Below are 18482 nucleotides of genomic sequence, written 5' to 3'. Positions count from 1 at the left end.
TGAACCATGAGGCCTCTTAAACACTGTAAACATCAGTACTTTTCTGTAAGGTGAGAGAGGCTGGGATTTCTCCAATTGGAGGATGGTTAGAATGGCATGAAACCATGCACTGGGACAGAGTGGTCACCCAAGTCTAGGGTTAGAAATCTAAATAAGAATTCCACCAACTTCGAATGATTCTAGAAACTGCCTTGGTTTACTAATCACAAGTGCTTGTTTTTAACAAGCAATTAAAATTAGCAATCTTAACATTTAAAAAAAACTCTCCTTCGATAACAGATGTTCACCAAGAACAGAAAATAAAAATACTAACCTAAACTTGGTCCTCATGTTTGTCCTTCTGCTTTTAACAAGAGATACTTCCCCTCACCAGCAGGAGAGCCCTTTTTCTGACATTTGTTTATTTTGTTTGTGTGTGCGCACATGTGTGGATGTCAGAGGATGATTGACAGGAGTCAGTTCTCACCTTCTACCACGTGGGTTCTAGGAATCAAATCCAGGTTGTCCATTTGGTGGTGAGCACCTTTACCAGGGAAGCCATCTTGCCAGCACCCAAGGTCCATTTTTATAATAAACCACAACAGTTTAGGCAACTATCACAAAACATGATTCCTCAAAAAAATTTAAAAGAAAAGCTATGGAAAATAGAATGAAATGTTCCCTTCTCACAAAAATGAAGGCACTGATTTTACAGGCTGATACAAGCTCCCATCTGCCGACTCCATATTCTTCCACTACACAGTTCTCATGATCCGGGCCTGTAAGAATCCAAGAGATTGCCTACAGCAAAAATCCATGCAGTTTCTAGAGAAAGGAACGCCCAGAATATTAGGAATAAATGAAAAACCTCATGTTGGGAGTCAGCTAGTACCTGTGGAAGATTTAGATCCCTCTCAAGAAATGTCTTCATTAGGATCCAAATGTTAAAAATGTTTACTCCTGAAAACTATTATGGCAGTAAAATTATAATATGAAAAATTAAAATAAGCTGGATGCCATGATGCATGCCTTGAATACCAGCGCTGGGAAGCCAGAGACAGGTGGATGTCCATGAGTTCAAGGCCAGTCTGGTCTCCATAGGGAGTTCCAGACCAGTTAGAGCTAAATAGTTAGAGCCTGTCTCAAAAATTTTTTAAAGAGAAACTCAACACACAGAGGTGGGGAGGGAGAGAGAGAGAGAAAAACAAAAAAATAAAAAGCCAAAGTCTTTCAGAAATGTTAAAAAGAGAAGGTTTTACAGTTGCTGTGGTGGTTTGAATAGGAATGGTCCCCATAGACTCATGTGTTTGAATGCTTGACCCACAGGGAGTGGCACTATTAGGAGGTGTGGCTTGTGGGAGGAAGTGTGTCACTCTGGGGTGGCCTTTGAGGTGGCCTCTGAGTGTGGTACACAGTCTCCTTCTGTTGCCTATGTATCAAGAAAGAGGACTCTCAGCTCCTCCTCCAGCACCATGTCTGCTTGAACGCCCCCATGTTTCCCATCAATGAAGATAATGGTCTGAAACTGTAAGTCAGCCCCAGTTAAATGTTTTTCTTTATAAGAGTTGCTGTGGTCATGGTGTCCCTTCACAGCAATAAAACCCTAACTTAGACAGTTGTGTTTTTTCTTATGTTTTTGATGCCTTTAGGCATGCAGGTAAAAGTTGTCTCATGAACAAGGCCCTCCTTCTCTGGTGTGCAAAGAGGTTTGTACCTAACTTGTGTTGGGAGATGCTTACCTGGACAGTCACCATTGCGATTTTCAGAATTTGTATGGCGAGTTTCCATGGCTTCCTACCCCGAGCCCAAAACTTCTCACAAGGATTCATGAAAAAGAATTTGAGTTTCCGCCTCATCTGGTCTTCTAAGAGAAGCTCTTCACTGGGGGACGAGCTCTGGTGAAAAGTGCAGTGACTTTCATCCTGGTGAGGGCTGCAGCTGCTTCCAGCCACCTCAGGGTTTGCCATCTCTAGTGAGGGAACCAAACATTTCCACTCAGTGGGGAAAGGCACAAACCCACGTCAAAGGATCCCTGTCAGTCAGACAGAACAGAAAGACGAAGTGGGGGCAGGGGAGGGGAAGCGGGGGACATGAAAAAGGAGTGGGGGGGGACTCCTCGCCAGCTGAGAATCAAATGTTCTAGAACAATTAACCTTTGCTTAAGGCCTTCCTCCCTTTCCAACAGTAAACCCGCAGTTTTCTAGAACTCTCACTAGGAAACCCCCTTAACGGGAAAAGGACATATTAAAAACCCCTTACATGACCCTGGTGGCTCTTGGGTTCTACTTTATTAGATTATAATTCCACCCCAGATATCTCTGGAGCCACCTGCCATGCTACTTAGCAAAAAATGAAACAGGAAGTTCCCCAGCAATGCTTTGAGGTGTGACTTGAAAGCCACCACGATGGTACATGAGGCTAACACTAGGGCGCTTGTGACCCTCTCTCGAGAAGGCCGCACCCATGCATGAGGATGCCTTACGCTTCCTTCTGGACCACCTCTCTTTCTCTCTTCACCCTCATGCTTAAAAAGTGTAGTAAAACGTCATTAATAAACTCCCACTCAGCCTGTTAACTAGTCCTGAAATTCTTTTCCGTATCAAAGCCGAGGATCCAGTTCTCCCCGAATGGAAGTACCTGAAAAATTAGGGGTACCCAAGCCTGCTGCAGATGGCAGTGGTGGAGTTGTGGTAGTATGTCCAAGAAAGCTCGCATGGCTGCCCCAGGGTCCATAGAGCTGTCCTGTACTTAGGTGAGGACTGATTATATCCCTGATCACTGATCTTAGGTGAACATTGATTATAACAGGATATCAGTCTCCAAATGGTTTCGACTACTTAAGTGAATTCTCACCTAGTTGAAAGTTAACAGCTCCAAGGTCTGCTCCTATTAGTAAAAGATTTCATGTTTGCATGTAAGGCTGTGTATGGTATGTGTGTGCTTTCTGGTTCAGTGGGTACCAGATACAGTTATTGCAAAGATCAGGGCCTGAGAGGCTGAGTAAGGACTTCGGAGAGTAAATGGACCCTGAAATGATATGCAGATTTTCATGTGGATATGGTCATTCATTTTCATCTATGGAGAAAAACAAAAACGTCCATACAACTATTAATCAATAAACAGGCTTTGTAAGAACCAAGAACCGGTTTAGATCTCGATCCTTCTAGGACTTGTGTCAACTCACTCAGCCCACATTGAGCCTTAGTCCTGCAAAATGATAATATCTATCCTCGGAAGATTGTAGCAGATATTAAATAAATGCAAATAGGGCCTTACCATGGAGTGTAAGCAGGCAGCCTCTCTTACACTCTGTCCTCACTAGTCAGGGAGGCTCTCTAACATCAGCGAGATTTCTAAGGACTGTGTGAGCCTCCCAAACTGAGCTCCACTACACAGGGGAAGGCAGCCCTCAACTGCAGCCCATTTCCCAAATGGCCCAGTGCTTGAACTTGTTTCCTCTTACCCAGGGTATTTTACCCTTTGAAGCATGTGCTTCATACTATTTCTTTTGCCTCTTTGAAAGGGGTGAAGAAACTTTTCAGACTGAGGAAGAAGTCTCTCCAGAGACTGCGAGTTACCTGGGATTTCCCCTCAGTGATACTACGGAAACCCATTCAAATAAAATACCCTACACTCACCAAGAGAGTAGAGTCTTTCCACACAGAACAGAAACCCATCTGAGTTTAATGTTTTCATAATAACTTGCACTTAATGACGAAGGGAGAAGAATTTAGCCTACATTTGTACATCTGATAAATTAGACCTACTGCTTTCCAAGTCTAGAATCACACGTTGGATATAGATTACAACATTCTCAGCAAACCCAACATTCCTGAAATGCAGATTTGGGCTATAAAAACCAGTCATGGGGGACATTCTAAACTCCTGATTAATGAAAAGTGATAAATAAGGCCACCGCTGAGTGAAGAGAATAATGCATAAAACATATTACTATGCAACAAATGCAGTCAGCTCCTTCCGAAGACAACCATAATGGCATGCATTAAGATGTGGTGTTGTCCCAGTGTCGCAAGTCACCTCAAAGCGTAAGCATATGTGATAATTCTTGGGTAAAGACATAAAGGAGAGAAAAAAAGCATGGCAAACAAATGACAAAACAGTGGGATGTTTTAGACAGCGTTTGTTTCTGCCATGCTGGGGATAGAGCCCCCAGCAATGTTCATGTGAGACAAGCACTCTAATTGCTCAGTCACATACCCAGTCCTTCACTCTACTCCTTTGAAGAAAGAGGTAAGATATTCTTGAGTGAAACTATAAGAACTGATGGCTTTTTTTCTCTCCTTTATGCCTGTGGGACTTTGAACTGGTTGGTTTTCGATAATTTGACACAATCCAGACATACCTTGGAAGAGGGAATCTTAATGGAGAAACCACCTCTGTAAGCCTGGCCTGTAGGCATGTTCTTAGGGCCGTTTCTTAATACTAAGGTGGGAGGCTCAGCCCCCTTGGGGAGGGGGTGGCCATCCCTGGGTAGATATCTGGTCCTAGGTGGTATAAGAAAACAAGCTGATGTCCCCATTACTCCTCTCTCAAGTGGCAGCATGGGGGCTAGGGGGAGCTGGCCCTGAGGTCAGAAGGGCAAGAGAGCTACCCCTGTCCCCCACCAGCTGCAACACTCGAGAAAGCAGGCCCTACACCCCACCTGGGCAGCACAATAGAGCCAATCCTGTTGGCAGAGGTGTGGGTGAGCCAGCCCTGTAGTTGTGAGCATGGGAGAGCTGTCCCCATTACTCATCTGTCATGTGGCAGCACGGGTGGAAAGGTGGGGGGGCAGGTGGGAGGGCTGGCCCTGAGGTCACAAGAGCAGGAGAGCTGTCCCTGCCCCTCATCAACAGCAGCACTCAGGAGAGTGGCCCCTGTGCCATGCCTGGGCAACACAGTAGAGCTGACCGTGAAAGTGTGGACATGGGAGATCCGACCCTGAGGATATGAAATCGGGAGATCTGGCCCCGCCCCTTGCTGCAAGGGGTGAACTCAGCAGAACAATGCAGGAGAGTGTGCCCTAGTGGTGAGTACAAGGGAGAGCTGGCAGGCTGACCAACCCTGCAGCTACCCAGACCCAGAACCAGGATTGTGTGTTGACCCACCCCAATATCCACCCCATCTGTGGTCTGCTGGTCCTGCAGGCCCAAAGCTGCAGGACCTCCACAGCCCAGGGCAACAGCAGGATAACCAAGAGGAGTCCCAGTGAGGGCCCAGCATCGATAGTGTAGCAGAAACCAGAGGCCTCGAACCAGACCTTTGTAATGGACACTTGCAAGAAAAATACATGGACAAAGGGTTTACTGAGTGACTCACTGTGTCACACCACGGCTTACAGGACGAGACTGATTTTTTTCCCCTCTCTTTTATTTCTCTAAAATTTTATTTTATTTTATTTGGAGGGGGAGGAGGGTTGCAAGGGCAGAGGGTGGATCTAAAGGGATGGAGAAATGAATGGGATGGAGATGCATGATGTGAAAGACACAAAGAATTGATTTTAAAAAGAAAAGAAGGAGAAAAAGAAAGAAAAGAAGCTGAGCAAGCAGAGCTTCCCCACGGCTTCTGCCCGCCCCAGCCCCTGCCTAGCCAAGCTCATCCCGTGCCTGACTTCCCACACTGATGAACTGTGATCTTACCAGAGAGTTCTACGCTGATATAAACCCTTTCCTCCCTGAGTTACTTTTGGTCATGGTGTTTTATCACAGCAGTAGAAACCCTAACTGGGACAGACTTCAAACAATTTCTGTTGATTACTACATATGAATAACTACAGTAATGAACGTGTTGGTAATAAAGTGTGTTTGTGAACTACTGATGTGAAGTCCCACCAAACCCCTTTGCATTATGATACAGAGAAAATTAAACTTTAAACACACTAGCCATACACCATGTAACAGTAACCTACAGGAACAAAGAGAAAACAGCCAACCACCATTAATTTATTCAAAACGCTGCTCAGGTTGTTCCAGAAACCCAGCTTTCATTCCGGGCTGACTGCTAAGCTTACAAGCCATGGGGAGCCACGCTGGCTGAGCAGGTATTGATAGCTGCTTTTTTTCAGGTGTCAAGGCCTGCACAGGGTCCCCGCAGGGGTCTACCTCGGATGTCAGGGTGCTGGCCCTAGATGACTCACACACTTAATTAGACAGCAGCCAGAGGCTACATTGGGTTGAGCTGCAGAAATGTATCGACAGAGAGGAAATGTGTGATTTGGAGAAAGCACCACAAAACGGCCACCGCCTGCTTCTTCAGCATCTCCGCTTCTCACCAGACCCCTGCCTTCTTTCCGCCCTCCCTCTCTGGTTCTACAATTTGACAAGTCTGACTTCAGGCAACTCAATAGGTCCAGACCGAGCCCTAGTTTTTGCTCCTGCAAAATGAGAACAGTTCTACTCTCTCTTCTTCCATGCCATGGGACTACCCCTGTGGTGCTGGTTCTGAGGAGAAAGCCAAGGCTGGCCTGCTGTCATCAGGACACCACACCCTGGGATCTCCGGCTTCGACAACCTGCTGGAGTCCGACCAGCGCAGAGCCCCTACTGTTGCTCCCACTTCTACCCCTGGCCACAGCCTTTACGAAGGGAGAGCCCAAGTTAAGAGCAGACACGAAGCCACTCCAAGAATGGTCTCTGAGACCCTGGTGGGAGTCCAGTTGGCCTCCCGGGGCACAGGCCTCCCAGAGAGAACCCACTCTGGGCTGGGGTGGCATCCTGCACTGGATTCTCGCAGCTTGCTTCCCGGGAAACACAGCTATGCACAGGCAGGACTCTGCTGTCACCTCCAGACCTTGCCGAGGTGACACAGAGAGGGTGTTTCCACCCCAGGCGTGAGCCCCACTGACCTGTGGTCCATGGCGGAGCCCCGGTTGTGCCAAACCGGTGCATCTCGCACTCCGCTCCCCTCTGTGCGCCCTCCATGGCTGGCGCAGGTGTCCTGGCCCCTACCCTCCCGCTTTGTGTCACCTGCTGCTGGAGACATCGGGCTCCCTCCCCGAGCGCCCGCAAGCGAGGTTCACACGACACCTGATGCCGGGGCAGCGCCGGGCTAGGCTCACCTGCGGCCCAAGACGCGCCGAGGGCGCACCCGAGGGAACAGCGGGGACCCACGGGGAGGAGTCAGGTCCTGCTAGCCGCCGAGGGATGCGACACATCAGCGCAGGGTCACTCTGGGCTCCGAGCCCGACAGGCTCCAGCCATCCTCCCTCCTCTGGCCCCAGCCTCGTGACCCTCCTCCCCCCAAGGCTCGAGTTCCCTGCCACGCCCTTTGTGGGACGGCCTTTCTCTGAGACAGGTGGGGAGGGAGGCCGTCTGAAGGAGTGTGGCTGTGGCGCTGTCCTCTCTCTCCCACACCTCCAGCAGCCTGTTCCCTGCGCTCCCACCAAACATCCCCACTGGCTTTCTCTGTGAGCTGGAAAGGGACTGGTGAGGTGGATCACTAGGGGACCATTCCAATAGGTGGCATGGAGCTATCAAGGCGGGGTGGGATGCACACTGAGACTCGCCTGCAGTCACGTTCACCTGGCTCCCGGGCCTTCCTTTGCAGTGTGAACTCATTTAACATTGGTTCTACCGCTTATCAAGAACAGCAGGAACTTTGGCTAATTTTAATTACAATCACTTGAGATTTGTTTTAATTTATAGCTTCATTTTTATTATCTTGGGGGCATGAATCCTTACCTGGCAAGGGAGATACCATGATCACGAAGGTGGCTTTCCCAGGGCGAGGTTTCTCCATTGCACTCCGGATGTGCTGACCCCTGCGATTTCCCCAAATGTGGGGAACTCATCTGCACAAATTGTGGTAGTGGGGGCTGCGTGCATGCTTTTCCTTGAAAAAATAAATACTTTTTAAGTTGTAAAATAAGTAAATCTTCCTAACAGGGTATCCCACAAACTATGTCCAGAGCAGACAGACCATTTTGGAAACTCCTAGATCAGTTCACACAATTTATAAATGGAATTATCCTTTCTTGTGTCTTTTTGTGTGAGGAAGTGTTTTTAGTTTTGTTTTTCAATGGAGTGCAAAAAGTTTCTGCTGTTCATTAACCCAAATCCCAAGTGGGATAGCCAAGCTAGATGCTCAGAGGATATAACTGGCACACTCTATTCTCAAGTGCAATTTGGAAGTATAATTTATTCTCTAATGCCCATATGTCTCCATACAGTTTAATGCTGACTTTCCTTTCTGTAGCTGAAGGTATCATTGTAGCAAGAATTTGGAATGCATAATTGTTCAGAAACAACCTGAATTTTGGAGAGGTTTGCAGAAATGAGTGATGGCCCTCCCTCGGCCCTGGTGAAGCTGAGTTATGTCTAGTAGTGAATGAAAAAAGTTCGACTTTACAGTCAGTTCAAGGAGGCCCAAGTTCCCTTTTATGTGACTCATGGACTTCTTTGTAAGAAGTCGTTTACTCTCTCTTCCTCTCCACTCCCATTCATGTCTAATCTCTCTAATGAAAGGAATAGTGAATATTAACATGACACATGTAGCCGGGCGGTGGTGGCGCACGCCTTTAATCCCAGCACTTGGGAGGCAGAGCCAGGCGGATCTCTGTGAGTTCGAGGCCAGCCTGGGCTACCAAGTGAGTTCCAGGAAAGGCGCAAAGCTACACAGAGAAACCCTGTCTCGAAAAACCAAAAAAAAAAAAAAAAAAAAAAAAAAACATGACACATGTAAAGCACTCGTATTTTATGTGCTTACAGGTGTCCATTCTTGTCTTTGGGACAATCAAAGTTAATGGAAAAAATCAACCGTGTTCATGAATTGCAAAGACTCAATATTGTTAAAGATATCAGTTTCTACTCAGTTCATTTATAGGTTGGATCCAATCATAACAGGAATTCCAACAAGCTGTGTTTAGAACTTGACACACTGATTCCAAAGCTCATACGGCAATGCAAGGAACCCAGAGAAAGAGTAACAGAACACTCTGTGAGAACAAAATTAGAGAATCTATCAAACCCGATACCAGGACTCCTAAAGCTGGCTGAGTGGAACAGTTGTGTGGTACACAAAAAGAATACATCTAAACACTGGAACAGGGTCTAGAAATAGATTCTTATGTATGCGTCTGACCTGTTGATTTTTAACAAAACTATCAAGATACTATAAAGGGGAAAACTAACCTCAGTCATCAGCATAGTGATGTTATTGGCTCAAGAGAACCCACTTATGGGACTGAAGAGATGGCTCAGGGGATAAGAGAGTTTATTGATCTTGCAGAGGGCCTGGATTCCGTTCTCGGCACCCACATGGCAGCTCCCAAACAACTCCAGCTCCAGCACCAGAGAATCTGACGCCCCCTACTGACCCTACAGGTGCCTGCACACATGCAATTCACGTGAACTCATGCAGGCACACACACACACACACACACACCACGAATGAAAACAAATCTTTAAAAATAATCAGTATACACTGGCATGAAGCCAAAAGAATGGCAGCATTGGCACCAGAGTCAAACACCTGAGTAGACATTTCTGGAAAACAGGGCAGAAGTAGGAAAGAAAAGCAGTTAAGACTCCGTCAGTCAGTCTTGCTTTAACTTTACCATGTTATAGGTACGTGTTCCTGTGTTCCTGAGCCTGCCAGTGTACCATTCTCAAATAAAATAAATGTGAGTGCATTTATACACACAAAACATATCATACTAATCCTGTGAATGGCTATTCCAAAAGGTGAGCCTTGAAAGTAATTTATATAAATCTCTAAATTGCCATTTTAACTTAAGATTTTGTGTTAGTGTTGCTAGAAGTGCAAACATACTGTTTGAATATAACCCAATCAACTCCACTGCATTTTCCAGGCATGCCTTGCATAAGAATAATTCTGTCAACAGCACATGACATATGAGATGGTGGTCCCACAAGATGAAAACAGAACAGGAGCTTTCCCATAGCCTAGTGCTACAGCCATCATAGCATCTTAGCACGATACATCTCTTGGGATGATGCGAATATAAACAAGTTAGCTCTGCTATCAATCATACAAACATCATCATACTGATGTGGATTGTACATGATACCTGTGGTGGTTTGAATGAGAACGTCCTCCAGAGGCTCATGCATTTGAACCCTTGGTCCCCATTTGGTGGCGCTGTTTTGAAATTTATGAGGTATGGCCTTGCCGGAGGAAGTGTGCCAGTGAGGGCAGGCTTTGGGAGTTAAAACCTTGAGGCACTTCCAGTTTGCTCTTTCTGCTTGATGCTTACAATTCATATGTGAGTTCTCAGCTTCCTCCCCCAGCTACCGTGCCTACCTCCGCCTCCACCCTGCTGCGATGGACTCCGATCTTCCGGAGTGAGGGTCAAAGCAAACTCTTCTCTAAGTCGCCTTGGTCATGGTGTTTGGTCACAGCAATAGAAGAGCAATTAACACAACATCCGAAAGTGAAAAATGACGAAGTTGCTGTCATTCACCATATTTTTGTTGTGTATTCTATTTATGAAGAAAGGTTAGCTGTAAAATAGACTTGGGAAGATTCCTTTTGGTGGGCTTTCCAAAGAGGGCATCAATATCAGAGGCGGTGGCAGCTCAGTACATATTATCATCCTTGAAAGCCATCTTTTAGGACAAGGTTTTCAAGTGAAGTCAAAGAAAATGATGATCTTGACCGTGTAGAATCCTGGGTTCATGTGTGTTTTTGTCTTCATTTTTAACAGAGAGTGAACAACAACAACAAATAGGAATATTTTGCACAGCAAGGGTGTAGAGAAAATGTTTTGTACGGCTGCACAGAAGCTTGTCATTATTTTACTACTATTGAGATTTTGCATTGTTTCCTTCTTTTAATTATTTTTATTATAAAATGACTGCAAAATAGTGATATTACATGTGATTGAAATAGTCTTTTGTATAATTTTTATTTATTTTCTGAGAATAGACATGTACAACATACTTAGATCATAACCATCCCTCCATTACCTCCCTACCACCCTCAACTTCCTGTTCTCTTCTTCATCATCTTTATAACTCACTGAGTCTAGTTAATGCTGTCTGTAACATGCATGGGTGTGGGACCGTGCTCTGGAGCATAGACAGCTGACCAGTGGGTACACACACAAAGAAGCATAGTCTCCCTCCACAGCCATCGCATGCTGGGGATCTAGAACGGCCTAGAACAGGCTCTGGAAATGCCTGTGAGAGATCAAACAGAACAGGTTTAGTGAGACGGGAAGAGGCCCCCTAACTGTACGCAGCATCAGCCGTGGACTTGGGTCCTAAACTCAATAAACAGGAGGAAGTGAGCTGAGGCTCTGGCATATGTCTCTCTCTGCTTCCTTCCTGACTGTGGGACCAACAGACCAGCTGCCTCAGCCCCTTCCCTGCCCTGACAGACTGTGACACACTCCAGCTGTGACCCAGATTAAACCCTTCACTCTCAAGCTGCTTTCATGAGAGTATTTTTATCACAGAGAAAGGAAATTTAACTAATTATTACAGATATACACGCTCATGGTTACATTTCAAATAATTTAAAGATGTAATTTTCCAAATTAGACAGCTTCAGGTACAGCACACCAAACTGTTCAGAAGTGGGAGGAGACATTGGCTAGCCTCGGGAGTGGGAGAATTATCATTTGATTGAACCACATGATCTGTGCCCTCACATGACAAAACTATTTAACACAGACTCTATTTTAAATCCGAAACTGTCTACTTGGCTGACATAAGAATCACTTCATTCTCTCCTCCGACTCCCTCTACCTCTTCCCCCCTTCTCTCCCTAACAGAAAGTTCTTTGTGAGGACCAGGACTGGCTGAGGAGCCTACCTGAGATCTACAAGGAGGGCTCACCCCACATTTCCTGGCTTACTCTGAGGGAAGCACTGTCACCCCACACTGACGTTTGGAAAGTTTAGTTTGTCAATGACATTTGTCTAGACAATAACAAATTTAGGCTTAAATATAATTTTCTTCCTTTAAATGCGGTATTATTGCTTTAAAAACATTCAAAGTGCCCTAAAAGTTAAGAAAAAAACAATTAGACATATCTGGTGTTCGCCAAAGCTCAATGCCTGCTCACACCAAAGTCTCTCACCAGTAGTAGTGGCTCTCCACCCACAGCCGTTTCCGAGCAGAGATTGAGAAGTCTCTTTGTTTCCTCCCGGGCTCCTGCACTGGCCTCTCTGGAGACACCTGCTATCTACACAGCACAGATCATGTGCAGGGGCAAACAGGGCCTGAGTCATTCTAAGTCCCCACTGGACTCAACGGCTTCGCAGAAGAGATGAGATGCCTCCTTCCTCTTATTTGATTTAGTGGAACACACATTCCACTGCCTCACCAAAGCCTTTTTAGATTTACTTTTTATAACCATCACAATGCTTACTGTATAAATGTGAGGGCCTGGGTTTGACCCCCAGAACCACCTAAAAAGGCCAGGCATGTGGCGTGTGCCTGTAATCCTGGTGTTGCGGAGGCAAAGAGGGATGTGTTCCTGGAGCTTTATGGGCAACCAGTCCAGCCTGCTTGATGAGATTCAGGCCAGTGTGAGAGCCTGTCTCAAAAAAGCAGACGGTTGGCTAGTGAGGAACAAGGTCCAAGGTTGTCCTCCGCCTCTACACACACACACACACACACACACACACACACACACACACACACACACACCTATACACACAGAAACATGCACACATGAGTGTTTATACATACACACACCTGTACCTAGAGTTTTCCTGCCTGGCCCACAGTCAGGACAAATCTCTATCACCTGCCAGTTCCACAACCGTCAGACCCAACCAAGTAAACACAGAAACTTATATTGGTTACAAACTGTGTGGCCGTGGCAGGCTTCTTGCTAACTGTTCTTACAGCTTAAATTAATCAATTTCTATAAATCTATACCCTGCCACACAGCTCGTGGCTTACTGGCATCTCCACATGCTGTTTTCATCGTGGCGGCTGGCAGTGTCTCTCTGACTCAGCCTTCCACTTCCCAGCTTTATTCTCCTCCTTGTCCCGCCTACACTTCCTGCCTAGCCAATGGCCAATCAGTGTTTTATTTATTGACTAATCAGCAACACATTTGCCATACAGAACATCCCACAGCACACACCATATTAGAATTGGTTCTTTCCCTCAGAGGAAATTGAGTTTACTGTACAAAATCTGACAAGTTAGAGAGAAGATTGATTTTTAAGCCTTGCCCCCTGGTCAGGTGTCTCCATCTGATTTTCTCATTTCTGAAGCTGAGAATTCACTGGGGGAAGTTCCGCTGTTCCCTCTGCCATAGGCTATGACAGTTTCCTAGGAACCTAGAAGTGATCCCAAAAGGTCAAAGGTCAAATGTGGATACCCTTTCCTTCTCACCTGCCCTCTCTCCCAAGGACACTGATGTAATTAACAGTACAAAGATGCTCTTCACAGCCCTCCATTCTGAGCTCTTTAAAACACAAAACAGAAAAAATCAATCTCGTCTCTAACTTGTTAGGTTTTCTACGGTAAACTCAATTTGACATTTCTCTAGGCGTCCTTATTTTCCGTTGTAACCTCTTGACTCACTACATCTTCACTTAACTAACAAAACTAAAACTAATTTTGAGTATCTTCAAGTCTGAGGGAAATTTAATCCGTGTCCCTGGAGAGTACATAGGTGTTCATTAGTCATCCAGCCCCTCTCTTCTGGCCACTCCCACTGAAGAAAGGATTCTGTCAATCATGAATCTGCAGCAGGAAGAAATCACTAATCACTTCCCTTTTCTTTTTTTTACTTTCTTGGTATTGTGACTTTTGACTCATTCATTGGGGTGTGTCTAAAGATGACAGCAGGACCCGTGTCTCAATCAAATCACAAGGTTATTTGTTCTTAAATGCAGTTATTGTATTGTTGGGAAATTTTTAAAAGGAGAATATATCATTTGAAGGAATTTTTTAAAAGCCTTTGCTAATTTCTCTTGCATTTATTTTCTAGAATCAGCAATTATACATTTGCATACACTATATGAATGTATATATAATCTAATATATGAGTGCATCAGGAACTGTGCTGGATGATATTCATTTAAAGGAGTGAGATATTACCCCAGTCTTAAAGTCAAGAAGGGAGGTGCCACATAAAGTGGCTATAGCTGCACATTGTTTTACTCAGATGGAAGAGTAGGAAAGAGTGACTAATTCTCCTGTGTGTTTGTGTGGCTTTGCAAAGGAGATGGCATCTGAGTTGAGCCCTGAAAGATGAAGAAGGGTCTCATGAAGTGGTGAAGATGGAGAAAAGTATGCAGACTGAGGCAGAAATAGAAGCAACACCACCGTGTCCAGAGGAAAAGCCTTCCGTGGGTGCCAGCAGGAGCCACTGGGGACACACTCTCACCTGAGACAGGATGTCAGAACTGCCTAAAACCAAGTGATGAACATGTCATGGCTGCCTGTTGTTTCTTTTTCATTCAATATTATGTCTACTTTAGTCAACAGTGACTTTACACATTTTTAAATTGACATAAATATGAATACATTGTGGAGCAGAAAGTCAAACTCTCAAAAAACTAATCTTTATGTGAATGGGTCATACACCTGGTGCCCACATGGAGACTGGGCAGCTTCAAGTCTCTGGCTGTTACCTCTCACCTCACTGTGCGAGCACAGGATGTGCCCACTGGGGTCTTGATTTGGGTCCTCACACTTAGATGGCAAGTGCTCATTCCTTCAGCCTACTGCCTTTACCCCTGAGCCATCATGCCCCTGGGTTTCTAGAGGTAGATTAAAAGCGCTGGACTAAAGCTGGTTTGCACTGTGACGACGATGCCGGAAATGGGGTAAGAAGGTATCTGGTACCTGCCAGCTGTCTTTCAGGTCACAGTCAGAGTTTTGTACACATTTTTATATGCACATGGAGATGTGCAAAAAGTGATGTCAGGCTCGGATCCCTGATTCGGAACACTACATTGCAACTTAGAAAATAAACTAGAGGAAAGAAGATGGGCCGTGTCGGGCACCGCTGTTACTAGCTAGGTGACCGATGAGGCCATCTGAAATAAGGAAAAGGCAGAAGGCAGCTTAGAGGAGATTTATCTTCAGAGACATATTCAGGGAGGTAAAACATTAATACTTAGTAGTAGGTTGGCTGTGGGCAACAGAACAGGAATCAGGGATGATTCTTGGATTTCTAGTTTTGCCAACTGAAGGACAGGGATGCTACTACCTAGGGGAGGAAAAAAATGGGGCTAAAGAGAAGGCTCAGAGACCTATCTCCGTCTTGCAAGTATTAGGACCTGTGCTGGAATCCCCAGGATCCATGTAGAGCAGCTGGTTGTGCTGGTCCACACCTGTAACCCCAGTGTTCCTACCTATAGAAACAACCAAGGATGGAAGGCGGGGACCAATACCTGAGGCTGTCTTCTGACCTCCATATATGCATGGTGGCACTACAGAGAGAGAGAGAGAGAGAGAGAGAGAGAGAGAGAGAGAGAGAGAGAGAGAGAGAGAGAGAGAGAGAGTTGAGATTTGAAAATTTATCTAAAGATTCTGAATTAATCTTGGCTCTGCTAAGCTGTGGCATCTATGGTAAGTCCATCCATCCATCCGCCCATCCATCTGTCCATTCTACAGAGGGAGTTCTAGGACAGTAGTTCTGTCATACACATAGCTCTTTAGACCAATTGTGGCAGTCAGCTGCATTACTTTCTAAATTTTACCAGGTTACAAATTAGCAGTTCTAATTTGTATTTTTAGAGAAAAGAAAGAAAAAGCCTGGAGAGACGAGCTTCTGTCAATCGTGGAGGGCCCATCGCCAGATGAAATGGTCCTTACAATCAACAGGGAGTCACGCTTTTCCCACTGAGACATGTATTTCCAGCTTGAGTCAAACTCTATACAATAAATTACTTTGACGAGGAAAAAAAATGCACCACAGTAGTCAGGGACGTCCAGGACAACTCGAGTGCAACTTCCGCTCCACACCGCAATTTTACCCAGGTTCTAGGTGCATCCTGCTCCCTGCAGTGGAGTCAGGTGACTGGCCTCGGGGCTGCCCACCCGCACCCCACAGGACGCCACTTTGAGTAACGCTGCAGTGGAGGATGCAAGGCAAGGCATGGACCTGGGGTCAACTGGGAGCACTGCCCTTAAAAGACAGGAATCGCCAGCGGTTTCCTTGCTGGCTGGAAACTGCCGGCTTCTCCGGGGTTACGTTGAGTGACGTCACAACATGACAACCAATTACAAGCCTTGTATGAAAGAAACTGTTGAGAGCCAATACGGTATTGGTGAAAGGGGTTTGTCAATCTCAGCAAAAGAGATTCCCCGGCCGCCCTCACAACACACACACACCTCTTAGCAACGGACGCGTCCTAGCAACACCCGCCAGGCTGTTGTTGCTGGAGATTTGAGATTTATTTTTCGGAGCGAGAAGAGTCAAGCTCCCATCTCCAACCCTCAAAGGAGCTTTTCTCCCGGGTACTGCCAAGAGGCTGCTTTCTTTTCCCTTTAGTGGTTCCAGGTAAGGGCGGTTCAGAATGGAAAAGGAGGCGTGGGTGAACTAAGTATCTCATTACCATTTCAAGGGCATTCGGAAACTTCCCGGAATGTGCTAGTGGCAGGGAAGTCTACGAAACAAGGAAAGACTGTTTTCACTATTTTCAAAAAGCTTCCAGCCCAAGCCAGTGAGACAAAACAGCTATGAGAGAGCAGTTAACGGCGATCTAAGAATGCTGGGAACAGAGAGCAGATACTGTCTCGTTCTTGCTCTTGCATTGCCTGGCACGCAGCAGGAGCTCAATAAATTATGCATAAATGAATAGGAGAATGACATGGTCCTGGTTACTCATCTACACGCGGGCTGAAGCGGATAACTGGGGGTGGGAGAGGGCTAACCAAGGAAGATGAAGAGATCATGAAGTCTTTGAAGGAAGTTCTCGTTTCATTCCCCTAGTGATTACTATATGTGGGACCTAATTGCTGCTCAGTGCGGTTGCTCCTTCCTCGCAGTACCGCATGCGGAACGCTGAGTGGATCCACAGCAACCCCTCGGGCAGTCTGTTTGAGAACCCGGGTCAGCTCCTCACTGTATCACTGGAATGTGTCAGAACAAGACAGATTCAGGCTCAGTGAGAAAGCAGACCACCAGTGCAGGATTATCTTCTGATAAGTGCTTCTAAAATCGCAAAAACGCTGCTAAAATGCAAAATCCACTCTTCGGAAGTAGAAAAGGCTTGGGAAATTTGCATTTCAAGTGACGTCGATCTTATACTGGAAGAGCATGTTTTTGTATAGGGAAGTGATTTGACATTTTATGCACATATAAATAGCAATATTCATTGTATAAGATATGCAATGAACAGTAATGGTGGTAGTATTAGTAGTATTAATGTGTGTGTGCATGCGCCGGCACACCAGGCGGATCTCTGTGAATCTGAGGCCAGACTGGTCTACAGAGCGAGAACCAGGACAGGCACCAAAACAACACAGAGAAACCCTGTCTCGAAGAACAAAAAAACAAAAAAATTGTTTAAGTAGAAAGCTCAGGGCTGAGGAGATCACTTTACTGGCTAAATGCCAGTCTTACAACTATGAGCACCTGAATTTGATCACCAAAAACCAGGTTTAAAAAAAAAGCAGTGTGAGGAGATTGGAGGGATAGCTCAGTGGTTAGGATCACTTGAGCCCCTTGAAGAGGATCCAGCACCACATGGTAGTCACAGTCACCGGTAACACCAGTGCCAAGGGATCTGATTCCCTCTTCTGAACTCCACAAGTCCAGACATGGGTGTGGCACACGTATATACGTGCAAGTAAAACACACACTCAATAAAATAAATAGTTTTAATTGAGGTGTGTTAACACACACTTGTAATCTCAGCACTTGTGAAGCAGAGACGGGAAGATGCCTTAGGCTTGATACTCAGCCAGCTTAGGCTACGTGGTGAACTCCAGGCCAGTGAAAGACCCTGTCTCAAAAAATAGTGATGATAGGCAGACAGTGCCTAAGGCGTGACATCCAAAGTCATTCCGTGACACACACAAACACTCCCCTGTACACACCAGGGGAGGGAGAGGGGAGAGAAAGGAAGGGAAAGGAAGAGAAATTTCTAAAATGTCAGAATTATAAAATATTGATCAAAGCATAAATTGTACCTTTTTTGATGAACACCATGGCTTTAAATAGTTCTATTTGTGTGCTGACTAGTTTTATGTCAACTTGACACAAGCTAGAGTCATCTGAAAGGAGGGAACTGCAATTGACAAAATTCCTCAATAAGTTCTGTCTGTAGGGCATTTTCTTAATTAGTGATGGATGGGGGAGGGCCCAGGCCATTGTGAGTGATGCCGCTCCTGGGCTGGTGATCCTGGATTTTATAAGAAAGCAGGCTGAGCAAGCCATAGGGAGCAAGCCAGTAAGCAGCACCCCTCCACGGCCTCTGCATCAGCTCCTGCCTCCAAGTTCCTGCCCTGTGTGGGTTCCTGTCCTGAGTTCCTTCAGTGATGGACTACAATGTGGAAGTGTAAGCCAAGTGAACTCTTTCCTCCCTAACTTGTTTTTGGTTGTGGTGTTTCGTCACAGCAATAA

At 45.7% G+C, this 18482-nt stretch overlaps 2 protein-coding genes and 1 non-coding gene across 7 annotated transcripts in view; 2 read left to right on the top strand and 1 right to left on the bottom strand.

Annotated features, from left to right (window-relative positions):
• The window catches only part of Mcoln3 (mucolipin TRP cation channel 3), a 31909-nt gene extending 24690 nt beyond the window's left edge, over positions 1 to 7219 (bottom strand). Inside the window, exons 1-2 of one of the 5 annotated variants that reach the window (XM_052731335.1) lie at positions 7036 to 7152; positions 1719 to 1948 (exon numbers count right to left, since the gene is read on the bottom strand). In XM_052731335.1, coding sequence (XP_052587295.1) covers positions 1719 to 1946 — 228 coding nt within the window. In that variant the 5' untranslated portion in view covers positions 1947 to 1948; positions 7036 to 7152. Of the gene's footprint in view, positions 1 to 1718; positions 1949 to 6822; positions 7002 to 7035 lie in introns of those variants that run through there. The other 4 variants (XM_052731338.1, XM_052731336.1, XM_052731334.1 and 1 more) reach the window with 4 other exon arrangements.
• Positions 7220 to 7649: 430 nt separating this feature from the next.
• On the top strand, positions 7650 to 7812 carry LOC128106839 (U1 spliceosomal RNA). The gene has a single exon (XR_008216883.1). It is a non-coding gene; the product is annotated as a U1 spliceosomal RNA (small nuclear RNA).
• An 8434-nt stretch (positions 7813 to 16246) lies between these two features.
• Positions 16247 to 18482, top strand: part of Dnai3 (dynein axonemal intermediate chain 3) — a 64626-nt gene continuing 62390 nt past the window's right edge. Inside the window, exon 1 of the mRNA XM_052731491.1 lies at positions 16247 to 16415. The gene's annotated coding sequence lies outside the window, so the exon portion shown is untranslated. The remainder of the gene's footprint in view (positions 16416 to 18482) is intronic.

The sequence above is a fragment of the Peromyscus californicus genome, unplaced genomic scaffold (assembly GCF_007827085.1).
Source record: "Peromyscus californicus insignis strain IS unplaced genomic scaffold, ASM782708v3 Scaffold_9__1_contigs__length_137607984, whole genome shotgun sequence".
NCBI classification, from domain to species: Eukaryota; Metazoa; Chordata; class Mammalia; order Rodentia; family Cricetidae; genus Peromyscus; species Peromyscus californicus.
The sequence above is the reverse complement of the archived record's forward strand: the minus strand, read 5'-3'. Positions and strand labels throughout refer to the sequence as shown.